We start from the raw sequence: 27,039 nt of genomic DNA, 5'->3' as shown, positions 1-27,039 counted from the left end.
TGGCTCCAACACATGGCTTGGAAGTTATCACTCCAGTCCTTACAGGAAAAACCTGGACAAACTAAAAACCAATGACTTTTCTTGGGCTCATCAGAGAACTGAGTTTGCAGGGCAAACTGTCTCCCCAAAATGTGGAGAGACAGGCAAATCCAGAGTCACAGCTAAAAGCTACTTACTTGGAGCAGAAGTGCCAGAGCCATAAACTGGTATGATCAATTCTGGGGACCACAGTCTTAGGGGGAGCCCTTACTTTGGTGAGTATTACCTCCAGGAGCCCCACCAATTTCTCCTGGTAAAATCAGAGAAAGTTTCACTCATGGCTCCGGCAGGTGGAAGGGAAGGATCATGCTTGTGAAATATACCCAGAGCTTTCTCCATAACAAAGGCCTGATCCCCAGAGAAAAGACTTTACCAGACCCTTGTCCTAAAGCATGGGAAAAGGGCATTCCTCTCACTCCAGCCCCTTCTCACCTTCGTGTCTTACCTCAGAGGGACGAGAGGGCTATCCAAGAAGAAACACATGGGACTTCCCTGGCGGCGCAGTGGTTAAGAATCCACCTGCCAATGCAGGGGTCACAGGTTCGAGCCCTTGTCTGGGAAGATCCCACATGCCACGGAGCAACTAAGCCTGTGCGCCTCAACTACTGAGCCTGTGCTCTAGGGCCCACGAGTCACAACTACTGAAGCCCTCACGCCTAGAGCTCGTGCTCCACAACAAGAGAAGCCACCGCAACGAGAAGCCCGTGCACTGCAAGGAACAGTAGCCCCCACTAGCCGCAAATAGAGAAAGCATGCATGCAGCAACGAAGACCCAATACGGCCAAAAATTAATGAATTAATTAATTTAAAAAAACAAGAAAAAGAAACACATGGTGGTCACAGGCCAGACACTCAAGCCCATTAAGACTTGAGATTTAATCATAAGATCAGAGAACATTCCCCTCCCACACACTTTTCCACCACACCAACAGGGTTCCAGTATAATGGTGGATTGCTGCTAAAAGAGATACCAGACACAGGTCCTCTCTGAGGAGAAGTACTTAGGGAAGCCCAAAGACAAAGAGGGGAAACAAAAACAAGAACCCTAGGACAATTTGAAACCTCTGGCACCAAGAGCTAACATTAAACATTAAACACAGCCTAACTCCTAGCCAAATTAACATACCTGCTCACACTAGAAGATCATTTATCTCAGTTCCTATTACCCAACACAGTATGTCCAGCTTTCAACCAAAAATTAAAAGGCATGCTAAAAGGCAGATAAAGATCTGTGATCAAGCAAGAAATCAGAGATCTCGGGCAAGCATCAGAATGAGACTCATATATAACATAGATATTAGAATTCTCAGACAGGGAATTTTAAGTAGCTACCATTAGTATGTCATGGGCTATAATGAAAAAGACAACATGCATGAAGAGATGGGTATTGTAAGCAGAGAGACAGAAATTCTAAGAAAAAATCAAAAGTAAATGCTAGAAGTCAAAAACACTGTAACAGGGCTTCCCTGGTGGCGCAGTGGTTGGGAGTCTGCCTGCCAATGCAGGGGACACGGGTTCGTGCCCTGGTCTGGGAGGATCCCACATGCCGTGGGGTGGCTGGGCCCGTGAGCCATGGCCGCTGAGCCTGCGCGTCCGGAGCCTGTGCTCCGCAACGGGAGAGGCCACAACAGTGAGAGGCCCGCGTACTGCAAAAAAAAAAAGCAAGCAAACAAACAAACAAACAAAAAACACTGTAACAGAAGTAAACCGAAAACTGACATCTAGGCATATCATATTTAACCTTCAGAAGAGCAAAGACAAGGAGAAAAATCTTGAAAGAAGTCAAGAGGAGGGAGGGAAAACCATTTTACCTACAGAGGAACAAGGATAAGAACAATAGTGGGCTTCTTTTCAAAAACTATGCAAGCAAGAAGAAATACTAACCTAGAATCCTACATTCAGCAAAGGTATCCTTCAAAAGTGAAGGATAAGTAAAGACCTTCTCAAGCAAGCTAAAACTGAGAGAATTCATCATCAAAAGACCTGCCCTGCAAAGAAATGTTAAAAGGGTTAGGATTAGGAAAATTAGATACATCAGAAATTTAGATCTACATGAAGAAAGGGGCTTCCCTGGTGGCGCAGTGGTTGAGAGTCCGCCTGCCAATGCAGGGTACACGGGTTCGTGCCCTGGTCCGGGAAGATCCCACATGCCGCGGAGCGGCTGCACCCGTGAGCCATGGCCGCTGAGCCTGCGCGTCCGGAGCCTGCGCGTCCGGTGCCTGTGCTCCGCAACGGGAGAGGCCACAGCGGTGAGAGGCCCGCGTGCCGCAAAAACAAAACAAAACAAACAACAACAACTACATGAAGAAAGGATGCTTATTGGAGAAGAAATAAATGAAGGAAAAATCAAACCTTTGTGGCTTTTTAAAATTCTTAATTGATCTGAAAGGTAACTGTTTAAAGTAATAGTAACAATGTATTGGGTGATTACAGCACATAGATGAGTGAAGTAAGCGACAGCAACATCATAAGGAGTGGGATGGAAGAAGTGGGAACACTGCTATAAGATACCTACACTACACAGGAATACTGCTATTTGAAGGTGGACTTAGATTAGTAAAAATGTAAATTGTAAACCTAGGCAACCATTAACATTTTTAAAAAAGAGATATAATTGAAAGTACATTGGAAGAGGTACTAGGAACCCAAGGCTATAGGCCTCACCTTTCAGGGCCCATTTCCTCACCTGTGAAATGGTAAGGTTAGAATAAATCCTCTCTCTCTGATTCCCTTCCTGCTCTGAAATTCTTTAACTAAAATCATTAAAATAAAAAAAATTAAAAATAAAAAGCCTATCTTCTGCCTTTACATATATCTACAAGGAGGAGCCTTTTGAAAGGTATAAAAATAATCAATTCCCTAATCTATTACTGCAGTAAGTTTAAGTTTGGGTTTCCATAGTTCCATACTGTGAGTTGCTTTTAGCAGGCTTATCTAGTAAGTATAATAAAATATTGGATTTGCTCACCTGGTTCAGCACTTCTCAATGCATTGTATGTGAGTAAAGAACACACAAGGCTGAAGGAAAGGCCATTTCACACTACTGATTTCACTGCCAGAGACAGCACAAGACATATGCCTTTCAATCCAAAAAAGAAAGAAACCGAGCTGTTCCTTAACTAAACAGAACTCATAATTAGTTTGTGATTACCTCCTGAACTGTCAATAGACTTTCCTTTCCTGGCTGGTGTCAATACGCTTCTGAGCTCAGAGTATACATTTATGAGCTACAACTTCGCTGTCAATCAAAAAGTTTTGCTCTTCTAGATTATTGCTTAAGTTGCAATGTTCATTAAAAAGGAAAGAAAAAAAGGTCACTTTAGGGCCAGCCCAGAGAGCACTGTGGAAATGACCTGCCCCTTCTGAAATGAGATACTGATCTTGCCTCAGGCTAAAGCTATTGAGAAAACAAACAGCTAACCGGCAGGTCTACTCACAGCTCATCTCCAGACTTAACCTGCTTTAACCCCTTTCAGTAAAAAACCCCAACAAGCAGACTTCTAGTCATAAGGCTAATTTCCAGCTTTAAAACATCGTCCTAGTGGTAGACAGATATAAATGCTTTAAGCCTCACTGGACTCATAACCTGTTCTAGCAGTTACTTGCATTCTATTTTTGCCCTACAGGGAAATTAAAGTGGCATGAAAATCAATGTTTCACCTTGAAGGAAAAAAGGGCTAGATGACCAGACATCAATACATTCCTTCTTGGATTAGACCGTTATTCAAAGCACAGTTTGGCTAAATAACTTTCAACAGGCCCAAATGAGTTGGATGCAAGCATTAACTGGAACAAGGAACAAATCTTGCTTGTTAAAGATCTTTGGCTAACTGGAGACGCTCTACTTGTTACAGTAAGAAAGGATTCAAGAGAAAATGTAGTCAATGACTCTCAGTTCTGAATTTTACCCAAGTGCTTCAGACCATAAGAGTCTCCTAGGCCAGGAGTTCAACTGGCCAGAAGCAAAATCAGAGAAATTCAGACCAATAGCTACAGCTCTTTTCCAGGGTATTAGGGTATTCACCTCAAGGGCTCAAAAGCTCAACTTCAGACAACTGCACGGGGCTGTCATGGGACATGAGGTTCTGCATACTAACCTGGAATGTGTTTGGGACAGAATGGTTTCTTCTTAAGAGGAAAAAAGTAACTTTGAACTGCCGTTTCCGATGTCACAGTCCTATGGAAGTACAGAGATCAGAGATTCACATTTAAGGAATGATTATTTTCTTTTCTCTCCTGATTTTGCCAGCTGATCCTAAACCACACTAAAAGAAAATGTTCTAAAGTGTGGCATGTATTCTGCCTTTTAAGTTCAGACCAAAAATGATAACGTATTTGTGAAGTGTTAAAAAAAAAAAACTATTTGTTGCATATTTGCCTCTTTGCCAACCGTTTACAAATCCAAAAACAACAAAGAGAAAGGCAGTTGTTTGCCTTCATTTCTTCATTTTTAGGTGGCATGTGAGTTCAGGTTACATAGGTGTTCACAAAGATCTACATATTTTTTAAAAACACAAGGGGGCAGGGGAGATAGAGAGAGGGAAAGAGAAAGAGAGGACTCTTGCCTGAGGTGTGCCATAACAATAATGGAGTTTATGAGATTTAGGACAATTGATGAAATGCGCACCAAGATCAATCTACCTTTCCATAGCTTGGTCATTGACTTATCTAGGTTAAAATAAAATTGCTGAACTTGCTGTAAATGAAAAGGCAAGCTAGTAGAGGTTAAGAGTTCTATGGCCAAAACAAAACAAAACAAAACAAAAATACCACTGGAAATTTCTAGTACTGTAAGGTCTTTGAAAAATTATAGAGAGGCCTGGTGAGCACCACCTTATCCACTGTAGCATCATCAACAGAGAGACAACCTGACATTCTGTGCATCCTGTGACACCATGCAAGTATATTACCGATGGGGTCTTGTTGCCAAAAATGTTAACCTGAATCCAGTTACAAGGAAACAATTAGAACACTGCAGAGTAATGGAGATTCTACAAGACAGCTACCTTGGATTCTTCAAAAAAGCGCCAATGACATGAGAAAAGGACTATTCTAGAGTTAAAAACTAAACCACCAAATGCAATATATAAATGTTCAGTAGATTCCAGACCATAAAACAAAACGGGCATGATATAAAATACATCTTTGAGGGCATTTGGAAAATTGGAATACAAACTATTAGATATTATTGCATTAATTTTCATCAGTATATAGTGGTATATTAGTGGATATGTAGAGAAATGCCAGTCTTAGAGGCATGGAAAGAGTAAATGTGGCAAAATGGAACGATTTGGTGATGAAGGGTACACTGGTGTTCGTTATACTGTTCTCTTTTTTTTTGAATTTTTGAATTTTATTTTAGTTTTTAATACAGCAGCTACTTATTAGTCATCCATTTTATACACATCAGTGTATACATGTCAATCCCAATCGCCCAATTCATCACACCACCCCCGCCCCCCACCAATGCTTTCTCCCCTTGGTGTCCATACATTTGTTCTCTATACCTGTGTCTCAATTTCTGCCTGGCAAACCGGTTCATCTGTACCATTTTTCTAGGTTCCACATATACGCGTTAATATACGATATTTGTTTTTCTCATTCTGACTTAACTTCACTCTGTGTGACAGTCTCTAGAAGCATCCACATTTCTACAAATGACTCAATTTCGTTCCTTTTTATGGCTGAGTAATATGCCATTCTATATGTGTACCACAACTTCTTTATCCATTCGTCTGTCAATGGGCATTTAGGTTGTTTCCATAACCTGGCTATTGTAAATAGAGCTGCAATGAACACTGGGGTGCATGTGTCTTTTTGAATTGTGGTTTTCTCTGGGTATATGCCCAGTAGTGGGATTGCTGGATCATATGGTAATTCTATTTTTAGTTTTTTAAGGAACCTCAATACTGTTCTCCATAGTGGCTGTATCAAATTACATTCCCACCAACAGTGCAAGAGGGTTCCCTTTTCTCCACACTCTATCCAGTATTTGTTGTTTGTAGATTTTCTGATGAAGCCCATTCTAACTGGTGTGAGGTGAAATCTCATTGTAGTTTCGCTTTGCATTTCTCTAATAATTAGCAATATTGAGCAGCTTTTCATGTGCTTCTTGGCCATCTGTATGTCTTCTTTGGAGAAATGTCTATTTTGGTCTCTGCCAATTTTTGGATTGGGTTGTTTTTTTAATATTGAGCTGCATGAGCTGTTTATATATTTTGGAGATTAATCCTTTGTCCATTGATTTGTTTGCAAATATTTTCTCCCATTCTGAGGGTTGTCTTTTTGTCTTGTTTATGGTTTCCTTTGCTGTGCAAAAGCTTTTAAGTTTCATGAGGTCCCATTAGTTTACTTTGTTTTTATTTCCATTACTCTAGGAGGTGGATCAAAAAAGATCTTGCTGTGATTTATGTCAAAGAGTGTTCTTCCTATGTTTCCCTCTAAGAGTTTTATAGTGTCCAGTCTTACATTTAGGCCTACAATGCATTTTGAGTTTATTTTTGTGTATGGTGTTAGGGAGTGTTCTTTCATTCTTTTACATGTAGCTGTCCAGTTTTCCAGGCACCACTTGTTGAAGAGACTGTCTTTTCTCCATTGTATATCCTTGCCTCCTTTGTCATAGATTAGTTGACCATAGGTGTGTGGGTTTATCTCTGGGCTTTTCATCCTGTTCCATTGATCTATATTTCTGTTTTTGTGCCAGTACCATATTGTTTTGATTACTGTAGGTTTTTAGTATAGTCTGAAGTCAGGGAGTCTGATTCCTCCAGCTCCGTTTTTTTCCCTCAAGATTGCGTTGCCTATTTGGGGCCTTCCGTGTCTCCATACAAATTTTAAGATTTTTTATCCTAGTTCTGTAAAACGTGCCATTGGTAATTTGATAGGGATTGCAATGAATCTGTAGATTGCTTTGGGTAGTACAGTCATTTTCACAATACTGATTCTTCCAATCCAAGAACATGGTATATCTCTCCATCTGTTGGTATCATCTTTAATTTCTTTCATCAGTGTCTTACAGTTTTTGGCATACAGGTTTTTGTCTCCATAGGTAGGTTGATTCCTAGGTATTTTATTCTTTTTGTTGCAATGGTAAACAGGTGTGTTTCCTTACTTTCTCTTTCGGATTTTTCATCATTAGTGTATAGGAATGCAAGAGACTTCTGTGCATTAATTTTGTATCCTACTATTTTACCAAATTCATTGATTAGCTCTAGTAGCTTTCTGGTGGCACCTTTAGCATTCTGTATGTATAGTATCATGTCATCTGCAAACAGTGACAGTTTTACTTCTTCTTTTCCAATTTGTGTTTCTTTTATTTCTTTCTCTTCTCTGATTGCCGTGGCTAGAACTTCCAAAACTATGTTGAATAATATTGGTGAGAGTGGATGTCCTTGTCTTGTTCCTGATCTTAGAGGAAATGCTTTCAGTTTTTCACCATTGAGAATGATGTTTGCTGTGGGTTTGTCATATATTGCCTTTATTATGTTGAGGTAGGTTCCCTCTATGCCCACTTTCTGGAGATTTTTTATCATAAATGGGTGTTGAATTTTGTCAAAAGCTTTTTCTGCATCTATTGAGATGATCATATGGTTTTTCTTCTTCAATTTGTTAATATGGTGTATCACACTGATTGATTTGCATATATTGAAGAATCCTTGCATCCCTGGGATAAATCCCACTTGATCATGGTGTATGATCCTTTTAATCTGTTGTTGGATTCTGTTTGCTAGTATTTTGTTGAGGATTTTTGCATCTATATTCATCAATGATATTGGTCTGTAATTTTCTTTTTTTGTAGTATCTTTGTCTGCTTTTGGTATCAGGGTGGTGGTGACCTCATAGAATGAGTTTGGGAGTGTTCATTCCTCTGCAAGTTTTTGGAAGAGTTTGAGCAGGATGGCTGTTAGCTCTTCTCTAAATGTTTGACAGAATTCACCTGTGAAGCCATCTGGTCCTGGACTTTTGTTTGTTGGGAGTTTTTTACTCACAGTTTCAATTTCAGTACTTGTGACTGGTCTGTTCATGTTTTCTACTTCTTCCTGGTTCAGTCTTGGAAGATTATACCTTTCTAAGAATTTGTCCATTTCTTCCAGTTTGTCCATTTTATTGGCATAGAGTCTTGTAGTAGTCTCTTAGGATGCTTTGTATTTCTGTGGCGTCTGTTATAACTTCTCCTATTTAATTTCTGACTTTATTGATTTGAGTCCTCTCCCTCTTTTTCTTGATGAGTCTGGCTAATGGTTTTTCAATTTTGTTTATCTTCTCAAAGAACCAGCTTTTAGTTTTATTGATATTTGCTATTGTTTTGTTTCTATCTCATTTATTTCTGCTCTGATCTTTATGATTTCTTTCGTCCTGCTAACTCTGGGTTTTGTTTGTTCTTCTTTCTCTAGTTCCTTTAGGTGTAAGGTTAGATTGTTTGAGATTTTTCTTGATGATTCTGGCTAATGGTTTTTCAATTTTGTTTATCTTCTCAAAGAACCAGCTTTTAGTTTTATTGATATTTGCTATTGTTTTGTTTGTTTCTATCTCATTTATTTCTGCTCTGATCTTTATGATTTCTTTCGTCCTGCTAACTCTGGGTTTTGTTTGTTCTTCTTTCTCTAGTTCCTTTAGGTGTAAGGTTAGATTGTTTGAGATTTTTCTTGTTTCTTGAGGTAGGCTTGTATAGCTATAAACTTCCCTCTTAGAACTGTTTTGCTGCATCCCATAGGTTTTGGATCGTCATGTCTCCATTGTCATTTGTTTCTAGGTATTTTTTGATTTCCTCTTTGATTTCTTCAGTGATCTCTTGGTTACTTAGTAACATATTGTTTAGCCTCCATGTGTTTGTGTTTTATACGTTTTTTTCCCTGTAATGGATTTCTAATCTCATAGCATTGTGCTCAGAAAAGATGTTTCATATGATTTCAATTTTCTTAAATTTACTGAGGCTTGATTTGTGACCCAAGATGTGATCTATCCTGGAGAATGTTCCGTGCACACTTGAAAAGAAAGTGTAATTTGCCGTTTTTGGATGGAATGTCATAAATATCAATTAAATCTATCTGGTCTATTGTGTCATTTAAAGCTTGTGTTTCCTTATTAATTTTTTGTTTGGATGATCTGTACATTAGTGAAAGTGAGGTGTTAAACTCTCCCCCACTATTATTGTGTTACTGTCGATTTCCTCTTTTATAGCTATTAGCAGTTGCCTTATGTATTGAGGTGCTCGTATATTGGGTGATATGTATTTATAATTGTTATATCTTCTTCTTGGATTGATCCCTTGATCATTATGTAGTGTCCTTCCTTGGCTCCTGTAACATTCTTTATTTTAAAGCCTATTTTATCTGATATGAGTATTGCTACTCCAGCTTTCTTTTGATTTCCATTTGCATGGGATATCTTTTTCCATCCCCTCACTTTCAGTCTGTATGTGTCCCTAGGTCTGAAGTGGGTATCTTGTAGACAGCATAAATATAGGTCTTGTTTTTGTATCCATTCAGCAAGCCTGTGTCTTTTGTTTGGAGCATTTAATCCATTCATGTTCAAGGTAATTATTGATATGTATGTTCCTATTACCATATTTTTAATTGTTTTGGGTTTGTTTTTGTAGGTCCTTTTCTTCTCTTGTGTTTCCCACTTAGAGAAGTTCCTTTAGCATTTGTTGTAGAGCTGGTTTGGTGGTGCTGAATTCCCTTAGCTTTTGCTTGTCTGTAAAGTTTTTGATTTCTCCATTGAATCTGAATGAGATCCTTGCTGGGTAATCTTGGTTGTAGGTTCTTCCCTTTCATCACTTTAAGTATATCATGCCACTCCCATCTGGCTTGTAGAGTTTCTGCTGAGAAATCAGTTCCCTTGCATGCTATTTGTCATTTTTCCCTTGCTGCTTTCAATAATTTTTCTTTGTCTTTAATTTTTGCCACTTTGATTACTATGTGTCTCGGTGTGTTTTTCCTTGGGTTTATCCTGTATGGGACTCTCTGTGCTCCCGGGACTTGCGTGGCTATTTCCTTTCGAACGTTAGGGAAGTTTTTGACTATAATCTCTTCAAATATTTTCTCTGGTCCTTTCTCTCTCTCTCTTCTCCTTCTGGGACCCCTATAATGGGAATGTTGTTGTGTTTCATGTTGTCCCAGAGGTCTCTTAGGCTGTCTTCAATTCTTTTCATTCTTTTTTCTTTATTCTGTTCCACGGCAGTGAATTCCACCATTCTGTCTTCCAGGTCACTTATCCGTTCTTCTGCCTCAGTTATTTTGCTATTGATTGCTTCTAGTGTAGTTTTCATTTCAGTTATTGTATTGTTCATCTGTGTTCTTTAATTCTTCTAGATCTTGGTTAAACATTTCTTGCATCTTCTCCATCTTCGCCTCCATTCTTTTTCTGAGGTCCTGGATCATCTTCACTATCATTATTCTGAATTCTTTTTCTGGAAGGTTGCCTATCTCCACTTCATTTAGTTGTTTTTCTGGGGTTTTATTTTGTTCCTTCATCTGGTACATAGCCCTCTGCCTTTTCATCTTGTCTAACTCTCTATGAATGTGGTTTTTGTTCCACAGGCTGCAGGACTGTAGTTCTTGCTTCTGCTGTCTGCCTCTGGTAGATGAGGCTATCTAAGAGGCTTGTGCAAGTTTCCTGATGGGAGGGACTGGTGGTGGGTAGAGCTGGCTGTTGTTCTGGTGGGCAGAGCTCAGTAAAACTTTAATCTGCTTGTCTGCTGATGAGTGGGGCTGGGTTCCCTCCCTGTTGGTTGTTTGGCCTCAGGCGACCCAACGCTGGAGCCTTCCCCCAGCTCTTTGGTGGTGATAATGGCAGACTCTTGGAGGGCTCACGCCAAGGAGCACTTCCCGCCAAGGAGTACTTCCCACAACTTCTGCTGTCAGTGTCCTTGTCCTCACTTTGAGACACAGCCACCCCCCCGCCTCGGCAGGAGACCCTCCAACACTAGCAGGTAGGTCTGGTTCAGTCTCCTATGGGGTCGCTGCTCCTTCCCCTGGGTCCCGATGCACACACTACTTTGTGTGTGCCCTCCAAGAGTGGAGTCTCTGTTTCCCCCAGTCCTGTCGAAGTCCTATAATCAAATCCCGCTAGCCTTCAAAGTCTGATTCTCTAGGAATCCCTCCTCCCGTTGCCAGACCCCCAGTTTGGGAAGTCTGACATGGGGCTCAGAACCTTCACACCAGTGGGTGGACCTCTGTGGTATAAGCATTCTCCAGTTTGTGAGTCACCCACACAGCAGTTATGGGATTTGATTTTATTGTGATTACACCCCTCCTACCGTCTCATTGTGGCTTCTCCTTTGTCTTTGGATGTGGGGTATCATTTTTGGTGAGTTCCAGTGTCTTCCTGTCGATGTCTGTTCAGCAGTTAGTTGTGATTCTGGTGTTCTTGCAAGAGGGAATGACAGCACGTCCTTATATAGTATTCTTTCAATACCCCTATAGTTTAAACTTATTTTCCCTGAAGTTGGAGGAAGGAGATACAATTTTTTGTGACATGCATCTCTTGCCTTCCTTTCATCAGCTCTCCAACAACTTTTAAATTGCTACTCACTTGGGATTTATAAGGAACGTAGAAATAGAACAGAAGAATATTCCTCTCGGTAGGTGAGCCTTATGTTTTAATTAATGGAATTAGGAACTGGTTGAAAGGTACAGAATTCTAACATTTTCAAAATCTCACTGATTTTATGTCAGAGTAATTTCAAATAGCTCTGAGTCTGGGTACTTTTAAATAACCTTACCAAACTATGCCATTTGAGATCAATTTTTAAAGGGAGATAAAATTATACAGTGCCAACATCATTCTCTTTTGTGAAAGATCTCCTTCCCCTGCACGCCTGCTGCTCCTGAACACACACTTCCATTAGAACCACTGTTTTCGTATATCATACTGGCAAGCGTGTTCCCACTGAATTGTAAAACTTCACAAGGTAAGTACCATGTTCTAACCCCAGAATTTAGCATAGAACTATGGCATAAAACAGGAACTCGACAAACATTAGTTGAATAAAGGAATAGGTAAAATAAAGATATAAGGTGAAGATTTTTCAAGGGAAACTAAAAACATGAATATTTTAACATCTAATGATGTTGCTTCTGTAACATGACTGGTAGGGGAAAGGGGAAGGAGGGACCACATGTAATAACAACTTTAAAATGTTAACTGTTCATCACATGGGCCTTTGTCAGAGGGTTAGGAGAAGTCTCTGGAGTATAAAATAAATAGAAAAGGAGCACATGTAGGGAATGGAAATGATCATAACCTCGTATTAGGAAGCACAGTTCAACCAGAGGACTGGCTGAGTTGTTTGTCCAAAACTTAATACATTTGCTATAAGGCTGAATTAATGAACAGAATTCTATAAATCAATAATTACATTTTATATCTTAATCGAGCACTTAAAAATTCAATAATTTCTCTTTTTCTCTGAGCTATTTACAAAGCCTATTTTAAATTCTGAGCTTTAAAAAATGAACCAATCTTTTCCCCTGAAATGTTTTTTTACTTTTTTTGCAAGGTGGCTATTTGAGTAACATTTGCTATAACACTATAATGAAATCTGTCAGGAATTGGAAAGCTGAGTATTTTACCATAACTGAAAAATGGGAGCATGTATGTGTATTTCTGAAAACACTAATGGAAATAGTGCCTCAAATGAAAATAATAATGGAAATAGTGCCTCAAATGAAAGAGAAATTATTCTTTTTAGGCCAGTCTTGAGGACTGAGTAGTAATGATAAAGAAATAACACTGGGGGAAGGAAGCAAGATGGCGGAATAGAAGGACATGAGCTCACCCCTTCTTACAGAAACACCAAAAGTACACCTAACTGCTGAAAAACCACCAAGAAAAAAACGCTGAAACCTACCAAAAAAGATACCCTACATCTGAAGACAAAGAAGAAGCTACAACAAGACAGTAGGAGGGGCAGAATTGCAATAAAATCAAATCCCATACATGCCAGGAGGGGAACCCACAAACTGGAAACTAATTATATCACAGAAGTTCTCCCACAGGAGTGAAAGTTCTGAGCCCCATGTGGGGCTACCAAGCCTAGGGGTGTGGCAATAGAGGGAGGAGACCCCAGAGAGTCTGGGTATGAAGGTCAGCAGTTTGACTGCAGGAATTCCACAGGACTGGGAGAAACAGAAACTCCTTTCTTGGAGGGTACACACAGGGTCTGGGTGCAACCCAGGGATAAAAAGCGGTGACCTCATAAGTGACTGGGTCAGACTTACCTGTTAGTGTTGGAGGGTCCCCTGCGAAGGCGGGGGCGGAGAGGGGGCGGCTGTGGCTCACCGTGGGGACAGGGACACTGGCGGTAGCGGCTCTAGCAACTGCTCATTGGCGTGGGCCCTCTAGGATGCTGCCATCTTCTCGCCAAGACCTGGCCCCACCCAACAGCCTGTAGGCACCAGTGCTGGGATGCCTCAGGCCAACCAACCAACAGGGCGGGAACACAGCCCCACCCATCAGCAGAGAGGCTGTTCAAAGTCTTCCTGAAAAAATAGCTGCCCCATAATAAACACACCCACAGACACTGCCCTGCCCACCAGTGGGATAAAACCCAGCTCCACCCATCAGTGAGTGGGTACCAGTCCCTCCCACCAGCAAACCTGCACAAGCCTCTTAGCCAGCTTCATCCACCAGCGGGCAAACAGCAGAAGATAGAAAAACTACAAGCCTGCAAAATGGAAACCACAATCACAGAAAGTTACACAAAATGAGACGGCAGAGAAATACGGTGCATATGAAGGAACACGACAAAAACCCAGAAGAACTAAGTGAAGTGGAGACAGGCAATCTACCTGAAAAAGAATTCAGAGTAATGAGAGTAAAGATGATCCAAGATCTTCGAAAAAGAATGGAGGCACAGGTTGAGAAGATACAAGAAATGTTTAACAAAGACCTAGAAGAACTAAAGAACAAACAAACAAAGATGAACAATACAATAACTGAAATGAAAAATATACTAGAAGAAATCAATAGCAAAATAACTGAGGCAGAAAAACGGATAAGTGACCTGGAAGACAGAATGGTGGAAATCACTGCTATGGAACAGAATAAAGAAAAAAGAATGAAAAAAATAAGGACAGTTTAAGAGATCTCTGGGACAACATGAAACGCACAAACATTCGCATTATAGGGGTCCCAGAAGGGAAAGAGAGAGAGAGAGAATGGGCCTGAGAAAATATTTTAAGAGATAATAGCTGAAAACTTTCCTAACATGGGAAAGGAAACAGTCATCCAAGTCCAGGAAGTGCGGAGTCCCAGGCAGGATGAATGCAAGGAGGAACGTGCCAAGACACATAGTAATCAAACTGACAAAACTTAAAGACAAAGAAAAAATATTAAAAGCAACAAGGGAAGAGCAACAAATAACATACAAGAGAACCGCACGAGGTTATCAGCTGATTTTTCAGCAGAAACTCTGCAGGCCAGAAGGAAGTGGCACAATATATTTAAAGTGATTAAAGGGAAGAACCTACAGCCAAGAATACTTTACCCAGCAAGGCTCTCATTCAGATTCGACCAAGAAATCAAAAGCTTTACAGACAAGCAAAAGCTAAGAGAATTCAGCACCACCAGACCAGCTTTTCAAAAAATGCTAAAGGAAGTCCTCTAGGTGGAAAAGGCCACAACTAGAAACAAGATAATTATGAATGGAAAAGCTCACCAGTAAACACAAACATATATAGTAAAGGTAAGAAATCATCTGCACACAAATATAAAATCAAAACCAGCAATTATGAGGAGAGCAAAAATGTAGGATATTGGAAACTCATTTGAAATTAAAAGACCAGCAACTTAAACCAATCTTGTTTATATATAGACTGCTACATCGAAACCTCCTATTATCCACAAACCAAAAAACTACAATAGATACACACACAAAAAAGAAAAAAGAATCCAAACACAACACTAAAGTTAGTCATCAAATCACAAGAGAAGAGAACAAAAGAGGAAGGGAAGAAAAAACACCTACAAAAACAAATCCAAAACAATTAACAAAATGGCAATAAGAACATCCATATCGATAATTACCTTAAATGTAAACAGATTACATGCTCCAACCAAAAGACACAGACAGGCTAAATGGATACAAAAACAAGACCCATATATATGCTGTCCCACTTCAGACCAAGGGACACATACAGACTGAAAGTGAGAGGATGGAAAAAAGGTATTCCATGCAAATGGAAATCAAAGATAGCTGGAGTAGTAATACTCATATGAAATAAAATAGACTTTAAAATAAAGACTGTTACAAGACACCAACAAGAACACTACATAATGATCAAGGGATCCATCCAAGAGGAAGATATAACAATTGTAACAATTGCACCCAACACAGGAGCACCTCAATATATAAGGCAAATGCTAACAGCCATAACAGGAGAAATCAACAGTAACACAATAATAGTGGGGGACTTAAAGACCCTACTTACATCAATGCACAGATCATCCAGACAGAAAATCAATAAGGACACACAGGCCTTAAATGACATATTAGACCAGATGGACTTAATTGATACTTATAGAGCATTCCATCCAAAAGCAGCAGAATATACATTCTTCTCAAGTGTACATGGAACATTCTCCAGAACTGATCACATGCTGGGCCACAAATCAAGCCTCAGTAAATTTAAGAAAACTGAAATCATATTAAGCATCTTTTCCGACCCCAACACTGTGACATTAAAAATCAACTAAAAGAAAACAACTGTAAAAAACACCCACACATGGAGACTAAACAATATGCTACTAAATAACCAATGGATCACTCATGAAATCAAAAAACACCTAGAGACAAATGAAAATGAAAGCACGACGATCCAAAACCTATGGCACCCAGCAAAAGCAGTTCTAAGAGGGAAGTTTATAGCAATACAATCTTATCTCAGGAAACAAGAAAAATCTCAAATAAACAACCTAAGCTTACACCTAAAGCAACTAGAGAAAGAAGAATAAACAAAACCCAAAGTTAGTAGAAGGAAAGAAATCATAAATATCAGAGCAGAAATAAATGAAATGGAGACAAAAAAAACAATAGAAAAGGTCCACAAAACTAAAAGCTGGTTCTTTGAAAAGATAAACAAAATTGACAAACCTTTAGCCAGACTCATCAAGAGGGAGATGGCTCAAATCAATAAAATTAGAAACGAAAAGGTGAAGTCACAATGGACACCACAGAATAAGAGACTACTACATGCAAATATATGCCAATAAAATGGACAACCTAGAAGAAATGGACAAATTCTTAGAAAGCTGCAATATCCCAAGACTGAACCAAGACACAGAAAATATGAACAGACCAATCACAAGTACTGAAATTGAAACTGTGATTTAAAAACTCCCAACAAACAAAAGCTGAGGACCAGATGGCTTCACAGGCGCATTCTATCAAATATTCAGAGAAGAGTTAACACCTATCCTTCAGAAACTGTTCCAGAAAAGTGCAGAAGGAACACCCCCAAACTCATTCTATGAGGCCACCATCACGCTGATAACAAAACCAAAGATACCATAAAAAAAGAAAATTACAGGCCAATATCACTGATGAATATAGATGCAAAATCCTCAACAAAATACTAGCAATATGAATCCAACAGTACATTAAAAGGATCATACACTATGATCAAGTGGGATTTATCCCAGAGATGCAAGGATTTTTCAATATCTGCAAATCAATCAGTGCAATACACCACATCAACAAATTAAAGAATAAAAAACATGATCATCTCAATAGATGCAGAAAAAGCTTTTGACAAAATTCAGCACCCATTTATGGTAAAAAACTGAAAGCATTTCCTCTAATATCAGGAACAAGAGAAGGATGTTGATTCTCACCCCTATTATTCAACATAGTTTTGGAAGCCCTAGCCATGGCAATCAGAGAAGAAAAAGAAATAAAGGAAGTCCAAATTGGAAAAGAAGTAGTAAAACTCACTGTTTGCAGATGACATGATACTATACATAGAAAAATCCTAAAGATGCTACCAGAAAACTACTAGAGCTCATCAATGAATTCAGTAAAGTTGCAGGACACAAAATTAATACACAGAAATCTGTTGCATTTCTATACAGTAACAAAAAAAGATCAGAAAAAGAAATTAAAGAAACAATCCCATGTACCATCACATCAAAAAAATAAAATATCTAGGAATAGGGCTTCCCTGGTGGCGCAGTGGTTGAGAGTCCGCCTGCTGATGCAGGGGACACGGGTTCATGCCCCTGTCTGGGAAGATCCCACATGCCACAGAGCGGCTGCACCTGTGAGCCATGGCCGCTGAGCCTGCACGTCCAGAGCCTGTTGCTCTGCAATGGGAGAGGCCACAACAGTGAGAGGCCCGTGTACCGCAAAAAAAAAAAAAAAAAATCTAGGAATAAACTTACCTAAGGAGGCAAAAGACCTGTACTCTGAAAACTTTAAGACCCTGGTGAAAGAAATAAAAAATGACAAAAACTGATGGAAAGATATACCATGTTCTTGGACTGGAAGAATCAATATTGTCAAAATGAGTATACTACACAAGGCAATCTACAGCTTCAATGAAATTCCTATCAAATTACCAATGGAATTTTTCACACAACTAGAACAAAACAATCTTAAAATTTGTATGGAGACACAGAAGACCTCAAATGGCCAAATAAATCTTGAGAAAGAAAAACAGAGCTGGAAGAATCAGGCTCCCTGACTTCAGACTATACTACAAAGCTACAGTCAACAAAACAATATGGTACTGGTACAAAAATAGAAATATAGATCAATGGAACAGGATAGAAAGCCCAGAAATAAACCCACACACCTATGGTCAATTAGTCTACAACAAAGAAGGCAAGACTATACAATGGAGAAAAAACAGTCCCTTCAATAAATGGAGCTGGGAAAACTGAACAGCTACATGCAAAAAATAAAATTAGAACAATCTTTAACACCATACACAAAAATAAACTCAAAATGGACTAAAGACCTAAATGTAAGGCCAGACACTATAAAACGCTTAGAGGACAACATAGACAGAACACCCTTTGACATAAGTCACAGCAAGATCCATTTTGACCCACCTCCTAGAGTAATGAAAATAAAAACAAAAATAAACAAATGAGACCTAATTAAACTTAAAAGCTTTTGCACAGCAAAGGAAACCATAAACAAGACGAAAAGACAATCCTCAGAATGGGAGAAAATATTTGCAAATGAATCAACTGACAAGGGATTAATCTCCAAAATGTAAAAACAACTCATGCAGGTCAATATCAAAAAGACAAACAACCCAATCAAAAAGTGAGCACAAGACCTAAACAGACTCTTCTCCAAAGAAGATATACAGGTGGCCAAGAGGCACATGAAAAGATGCTCAACTTCACTATTAAAGAAATGCAAATCAAAACTATGATGAGGTACTACCTCACACTGGTCAGAATGGCCATCATCAAAAAATCTACACACAATGAATGCTGGAGAGGGTGTGGAGAAAGGGGAACCCTCTTACACTGTTGGTGGGAATGTAAATTGATACAGCCACTATGGAGAACAGTATGGAGGTTCCTTAAAAAACTAAAAATAGAACTACCATATGACCCAGCAATCCCACTCCTAGGCATATACCCTGAGAAAACCATAATTCAAAAAGAGTCATGTACCCCAAAGTTCATAGCAGCACTGTTTACAATAGCCAGGACATGGAAGCAAACTAACTGTCCATCAATAGAGGAATGGATAAAGATGTAGTACATATATACAATGGAATATTACTCACCCTTAAAAAGGAACAGAACTGTGCCATTTGCAAACACATGGATGGACCTAGACACTGTCATACAGAGTGAAGTAAGTCAGAAAGAGAAAAACAAATATCATACATTAACATATATATATGGAATTTAGAAAAATGGTACAGATGAACCTATTTGCAAAGCAGAAATAGAGATGCAGATGTAGAGAACAAATGTATGGACACCAAGAGGGGCGGGGTGGTGGGATGGATTGGGAGATTGGGATTGATGTATGTACACTACTATGTATGAAGTAGATGGCTGGGTGAGAGCCTACTGTATAGCAAAGGGGAAAAAAAAGGTGTAATCTGTTTGCAGGACATATATTAAGTTAACCTTAAAAATGCATTCCAATATATATTAGGTGCAGACAAATACTGTTTGGTTCCACTTATATGAGGTACCTAGAATAGTCAAATTCACAGAGTCAGAAAGTACACTGGTAGATGCCAGAGGCCAGGGGGTGGGGTGGGCAGGGTGGGGAGGGAGAATGGGGAGTTCGTTTTTAATGGGGAGTTTCAGTCTAGGAAGGTGAAAAATTCGGGAGATGGATGATGGTGAGAGTTGCACAACAATGTGGATGTACTCACTGCCAGTGAACTGTACAGTTAAATATGGTTAAAATAGTATGTTTCATATTATGCGTCTTTTACCACAATAAAAAATCATTCCATTAAAAAAAGCCCAATCAAAAAATGGGCAGAAGGGGCTTCCCTGGCGATGCAGTGGTTGAGAGTCCGCCTGCCAATGCAGGGGACACGGGTTCGTGCTCCGGTCCAGGAAGATCCCACATGCCGCAGAGCGGCTGGGCCCGTGAGCCATGGCCGCTGAGCCTGTGCGTCCGGAGCCTGTGCTCCGCAACGGGAGAGGCCACAACAGTGCGAGGCCTGCGTACCGCAAAAAAAAAAAAAAAAAAAAAGGGCAGAAGACCTAAACAGACATTTCTCCAAAGAAGACATACAGATGGGCCAAGAGGCACATGAAAAGATGCTCAACCTCGCTAATTATTAGAGAAATGCAAATCAAAACTACAATGAGGTATCACCTCACACCGGTCAGAATGACCATGATCAAAAACTCTACAAACAATAAATACTGGAGAGGATGTGGAGAAAAGGGAACCCTCCTACACTGTTGGTGGGAATGTAAACTGATACAGCCACTATGGAGAACAGTATGGAGGTGCCTTAAGAAACTAAAAATAGAGCTATCTCATGATCCAGCAATCCCACTACTGGGCAAATATCCTGAGAAAAACATGGTTTGAAAGGATACATGCATCCCAATGTTCATTGCAGCACTATTTACATGGAAGCAACCTAAATGTCCATCAACAGATGAATGGATAAAGAAGATGTGGTACATAAATACAATGGAATATTACTCAGCCATTAAAAAGAATGAAATAATGCCACTTGCAGCAACATGGATGGATGTGGAGACTATCAGGTGATAGTCTCCAGTGAAGTAACTCAGACAAAGACAAATATAATATGGTATTACTTATATGCGGAATCTTAAAAAAAATGATACAAATGAACTCATTTACAAAACAGAAACAGATTCACAGACTTACAGAACCAACTTATGGTTACCGGGCGTAAGCGTGGAGGGGAAGGGACAGATTGGGAGTTTGGGATTGACATGTACACACTGCTATATTGGAAACAGATAACCAACAAGGACCTCACTGTATAGCACAGGGAACTCTGCTCAATACTCTGTAATAACCTAAATGGGAAAAGAATATGAAAAAGAATAGATACACATATATGAATAACTGAATCACTTTGCTGTACACCTGAAGCTACCACAACATTGTTAATCAACTCTACTCCAATATAAAATAAAAATTAAAAAAAAAAGAAATATCATATTAAAGAAGCTTCTGGTCTTTAAATGAAAAGAGAAACTGAAAGGGTAACTAGGATTTCCTACTTGAAGCACTGCCACCTGCTAGGACATAGTTAACACCAGAGTATGAAAGAAAACTTCCCTTTAAAATTCACTGGGCAATTTTTATGAACTCATTTTTTGTAAGGCAGGAAAAATAATCAGGCAAGCAAAGGTGAGATATCTTTGGAAAATTTAATTTGGACCATATTTTCTTTCTTTTGCTTAAAACATCAAATATTTCCATACACTTTGGGTTCCACAACTTACAAAGGGGCAGTGGGTTTCCTGCAGTTACATACTGTACCCAACTTTCTATAGAAAGATCAGACATTTTCCAACCTTGCTTTTGAGTATTTTCTTAAAAATGCTTTAAAGGTTCCTTACAGTCAATGGCAAGTAAAACAAAGTAAGGCTTTATTTTCTCCTTTTTCCCCATTTTTGGTACTGCATGTTGGAGGAATAAGGAAGGAAGACTTTTCACATCAGTGTCGGTACCCTGGGGATCACTGCTGAGTCCTCCACATGTATCCATATCATCGAGGCCCTGATGTACCCCTGCACAGAGGAACCTGAGATGGGTAAGTGCTGAACAGCCTGTCACAGCCATTTCGCAGCACAGAGGGTCTGTGGCTGCTGGTTTCTGTCAGTGTTCACAGGGCTCCTGAACTCCAGGGGTAACAAAGGAACTAGGATCAAATCACGACCAGAGGTCTCCCACCTGGCACTGCAGTACCACAGGTTCACATCTGTGGGCCTTACAATGTGCATTTAAAGACTAAATGTAATTACTGAAAATAACACAAGAAAAAAACCCCATTACTAATTCCCATATCAAATTACTAGAATGAAAATAAAAGCATTTGTCTGATAAAACATGTTTTCTATGTCAGATGAAAGCAACTCCCTTGCAAGATAATCTCAGTAATGTATATTTGTCACTATTCATATACTTTTGCCTGGTATACAAATTTCTGTAATTGCATCATCTGAACAGGTTTGTCATTTTTCAAACTTGTAGTCTCATTAACTTAAAAAAGGGATAGATAAGGCAGCCAAATTTAACTAATTTTGGTTGCAGAAAAACATCTCAGACATTAGCCTTCTTCTTCTCAAGTGTTAAGAGTATATGATTAAAAGGTAACAGTTTCTTCTCTTAACAGGAAGCTAAGCAGCTATTGTTGTCAAATCTATCTTTAGTAAACACAGGGCCCTCATAAATATAAAATTAAATTCTTTTGAGGAATAGGTTTGTGATTTTAGGTATGCAGGGTTTACATTTATTCGCTGAATTTTGTAGTAAACAAACATGTGGTCTTCCCATCTTTCTTTCAATACACAAGGGATTTCTCCATCGTCTCAGCAGGCTCTCACACACAGATGGCAGGCTGGTCATCTCAGCCACATGTCACGTGCTCTCAGAAGCCCTGCAAAAACTCCTGTAGCTGGGTGACGATCTCGGTGTCCACTGTTTCCATGAGGGACTGGAAGCCTTGCTCTCCCAGCAGCTCCTGCTGGGCCTTGAGCTTCTCGTAGATGAACTGCTGCAGTGACACGGTATGCACAGGGTCCTTCAGGGCCAGCTGCAGGACAGAGAGGAGCCACACTGTGTCAGAGAGGCAAAACAAGTTCCTCTTACATGTGAGCGACTCAATTCTTTGTAATGTCTTTCACAGCAACAAAATTGCTTCTGCCTCCCTTCTTGCAAGGGATTCTAAAGGAGCCTCATTGTGGAAAAGTTTGTCAAAGAAAATTTCACTCCATTAGTCTAACCTCAGCTCCCTAGGGCCTCTAAGCATAGTCATCTGATTAGCCCAATTTCTCAACAATTCATCCATGTAAAGAATCAAAACCTGGTGGAAAGTATCCTAAAAGGAACATAACATGCCAAAGAGCACTTAAACACAACTGTCCAGGGTTCCTCATAGGAAGATCAGGTACTTTATTGTGGCAGCTTAGTGAGGCCCTCAGGACTGACAGAGGGAACACTGCCCTATCCTGGGTTGCTATGCTACTTATATACATGTATATTCTTCTGGTTAAAAAAGAGAAAGAAAAATAATAAATAAAAATAGATTTTAACAACCCAAACACGTGCTCCTCCTCTTCCATTGGGATATTTGAAAAACAAAAGAAATATAATTAAATAAAAATAACCCATCCATCCACTTCCTAAAGATAACAATCACAACAGAGAACATTCTGGCCTTTTCTGTGCCTGTGGCATGCACATACATACACATAAATATACAATTACTTCTGTTCTTTGCACTTATACTATCACACAAAAAATTCTACTCTAACACAGTTTAAGCATTCTAAATCAACTTATGTCATAATTTTTTTGTTATAGGCATGTTGAAGTAATCATGGTCTAGATTAAATACAATTTTAACTATAATTTTGCTGAATAATCTTTCACAAACACTGTTCCATGTTACAATCTATACAGCCTTTCTTCTACATTTCAAATTATTTCTTGAGGATATCTACCACTATTTCAGAAGGATTAGTAGATTACAGTGCATAGACAATTTTATGACTCCTGATATATATTATCAGGTTGTTTTTCCTACAGTTTGTACCAACTTAAAAGGTATAAGAGTTTTCAGCTTGTAACACTGTTACCACTGGTATTATCAGTATTTAAATTCCTTAAAATCTAAGTATTGAAAAATAACACAACTTTGCTTTCAGCTGTATACTGCTCTCATTATCAACAATGCTGAAAATGTGTAAGGCTTTAAGTAAAGTGCATGAGTTTCTGTGTGAGAAATTCTTCTCTTTCCTTTACTGAGACTCAATTCTATTCTACGTAGATGAAGTAGCTGAGTCAGATATGCAGTTTGAACAATGTAAGTAGATTTTATTTTATTTATTTTTTAACATCTTTATTGGAGTATAATTACTTTATAATGGTGTGTTAGTTTCTGCTTTATAACAAAGTGAATCAGCTATACATACACATATATCCCCTAGATTTTAAAATAATGACCACAAATAGAAAATGTAACTGAGAGGTAGAGACATAGGAGGCATGAATGTGAAATTAAACCCTTTATGTGAACATTCCAGAGTTACAGGATAAATCCAAGGCAAGGGTAATTTCAATACTCATTCTCCTGGAAGATGGATAGGAGAAAGAACAGCAAGAAAAACTGCAGACACAAAGCTCTAAATTCACAAGCCTGAAGATATCATTCTACAAAATGCACAGAAATTGAAGATGAACATTTAAAAATATCTGCTCCCTTAAGCAACATGCAATAATGTTCAATATCATTTTAATTAGTAAGCAACAGACCTCTTACTAAAGAGGATGTGAACTTTGTTGAAATATCAGTCACTAAAACCACCTGCTACAATATGAGTGAAAAGAAGCTGAGCTTGAAGATGATGTTCAACAAGTCACTCCCACTACTGAAACAAAGCTTAAGAGTGTGGTTTAAATGCTGTTTCAATTTGCTCTAAGAAACTGTAAACAGTTAACTTATCACATCTCCACGCTTTAATTTCCAACAGACTAATAAAAAAGGAAAAGTATCCCCATACTAAACCCCACCAGCTGTGGCATAACACGACACTGGTATATTTTTTTTAAAGTGTATTGATCAGTCATTAGAAGATTAAAAGTATTTCTGTTTTGTAAGAAGAGTTGTGGAGGGAAGAAGGAATTTAAAAAAACATACAGAATCTCCAATTACATACCTTATAAGATCTTAAAAACAAAACAAAACACACACTACTTTTAGTGAAAAAAACTACACGTTCACAAATAAATGTCTGTTTTGGCTTCTGGCAGACATTCCTTAATCATGGTTATTAATACTCTTTTGAAGAAATATATAAAACAGATTGACCACATGATTCCCTAGAGAAGAATTATCATTGCACATGCACTAAAAATCCAGGTATCATTTCTTTGAATGCAATAATGCCTATAGTCACTAGAATTAAGAGACCCTGAAGTCACTAACAACATTTTCAAAACTATTACTTTTATGCAAATAATGTCCACCTAACATAATGAACTTAATTTTCTGATTTAATGTGAAAAAATACAGAATGCCTAGCATGTTTACTAGGTGGTATGTTCTTGAGAAAATAATTAGTTTTCTAACATAATAAGTAAATTATAAACAGGAAGATGTTGGACATTACATATAAACAAACATAAGAAGACTCTAAAAGATGGAGAGAAGAAGGCAGCACAGCACCCAAGGAACAACATGGTGTTGAGTGCCCTTTCTTCTTGCCTCATAAATTCCAGATTTGGGGCTGAAGAAGCCAGCAACCTGGAAACACCAATGAGCACAGACAAAAAAAGCTAAAACCAATAGCCTACTCTCTAGCCAAAGGACCAGGAAAGGGACCACAAAGCAAGACAAAAAACTTTTAGACAATAATTGCTCTACTTCAGCCAAACACCACAGAATAAACTGTGGCCCCAGTCCCACTGAGCTATTAGAAGGATTCAACCCACCTCCCATGTCTGTGGAGGTCCTTGGGGATCTTGAACTCTCCCCTTCCTCACCCAGGAAGGTATCAGTGGAGGCTTAGTGGGGAACACAGCCTCTTCCCCTACCTGGCAGTAACAAAAGTGGTACATCCACTTCTTCTGCCAGAGCAGTATCAGAAGCAGCCAGCTAAAACAGATTTAAATAAGATGCAGAGTCTCATAACACAATACCAAAAATGCCCAGGTTTCAATAGAAATCACTCACAATACCAACCAAAAGGACAGGGCATGGGCAAGAGGGAAGTGGATTTAATTATAAAAGGGCAACTGAGAGGTCTTGTGCTGATAGAAATGTTCTATATCTTGGCTCATTAACGTCAATATTCTGGTTGTGAAGTCACAGTTTCGCAAATGTTATCACTGGAGGACATGGACAGCAACAGTTTATAAACCAGAGAGATCATTAATCTGGCAGCCTCAACCACCAAGAATAAACTGGGAGGCAAGGAATTAACTTTTGAAGGTGAATGACCAAAACAGTTTGACACCTATATGTGCAAATTTAAACAAAGTATTCATAGAAGAATCTTACAAAATCAAATTATTTATTCTTCTTTCCCACACATTTCTAACAGGTGTGACTACATTTGTTTAGCTGCAGGTTTGCTTAGATGCACAAATCTGAGGAGATAAATACCTGCTACAAGGAAAACAAAGGCAGCAATACTGAGGCTCAATTGACAATATGAAAATATTGGGGATAATGGGAAGAAACAGGAAACTATTAAAAAACAGATCCAGACTAGATACAATGTGTGGTATTTTGGATTGAATCCTGCAACTAAGAGATTAGTGGAAAACTGGTGAAATTTAAAGTCTGGAGTTTAGTTAATACTAATATACCAAAGTTGGTTTCTTAGCTTTGATAAATGTACAATACTAATGAAAGATGTTGATATTAGGGAAAACTGGGTGAAGGGTGCATGAGAACCCTCTGTACTACCTTTGCTACTTTTCTGTAAACCTAAAACTATTCCAAAATAACAAGCTTATCTATCTTTATGCCAGTACCATACTGTTTTAATTACTATGGCTTTGTAATATATTTTGAAGTCAGAAAGTGGGATGCCACCAGCTTTGTTCTTTTTCAAGACTGTTTTGGCTGGCTATTCAAGATCTTTTATGGTTCCATATGAATTTTAGAATTGTGTTTTTCATTTCTATAAGAAATTCCATTGGGATTCTGATAGGAATTGCACTGAATTGGTAAACTGCTTTGGGTAGTATGGACATCTTAACAATATTAAGCCTTCCAATCCATGAACATGGATATCTATTTGTTTGTGTCTTTAATTTCTTTCATGAATGTTTTGTAAGTTTTCAGTCTACAAGTCTTTCATTTCCTAAGTTAAGTTTATGCCTAAATATTTTATTCTTTTTGATGCTATTGTAAATGGGTTTTCTTAATTTCCTTTTCAGCTAATTATTAGCACATAGAAAACACACCTGATTTTTGTACATTGATGTTGTAACCTGCAACTTTGCTGGATTCATTTATTAGTTCCAGCAGGTTTTTTTTTTTTTTTTTTGCAGTATGCGGGCCTCTCACTGTTGTGGCCTCTCTCATTGCGGAGCGCAGGCTCAGCGGCCATGGCTCACGGGCCTAGCCGCTCCGCAGCATAGGGGATCCTCCCGGACCAGGGCATGAACCTGCATCCCCTGCATCGGCAGGCGGACTCTCAACCACTGCGCCACCAGGGAAGCCCTCCAGCAGTTTTTTTAATGGTGTCTTCAGGGTTTTCTATATATAAGATCATGTCGTCTGCAAGAGCAGACAATTTTACTTCTACTATTTCAATTTGTATGCCTTTAATTTCTTTTTC

At 38.9% G+C, this 27,039-nt stretch overlaps 1 protein-coding gene across 3 annotated transcripts in view; it reads right to left on the bottom strand.

The window, feature by feature from the left end:
* IPO11 (importin 11) overlaps positions 1-27,039 on the bottom strand; it is a 244,936-nt gene continuing 217,897 nt past the window's right edge. For all 3 annotated transcript variants that reach the window (XM_022596725.3, XM_022596734.3, XM_022596744.3), the window contains one exon: positions 1-22,280. In XM_022596725.3, coding sequence (XP_022452433.1) covers positions 22,116-22,280 — 165 coding nt within the window. In that variant the 3' untranslated portion in view covers positions 1-22,115. The remainder of the gene's footprint in view (positions 22,281-27,039) is intronic.

The sequence above is a fragment of the Delphinapterus leucas genome, chromosome 3 (genome assembly GCF_059928025.1).
Source record: "Delphinapterus leucas isolate spDelLeu-1000000601 "Yukka" chromosome 3, BTC_Dleu_Yukka2, whole genome shotgun sequence".
NCBI classification, from domain to species: Eukaryota; Metazoa; Chordata; class Mammalia; order Artiodactyla; family Monodontidae; genus Delphinapterus; species Delphinapterus leucas.
This window is presented reverse-complemented; position numbering and strand designations above follow the sequence as displayed.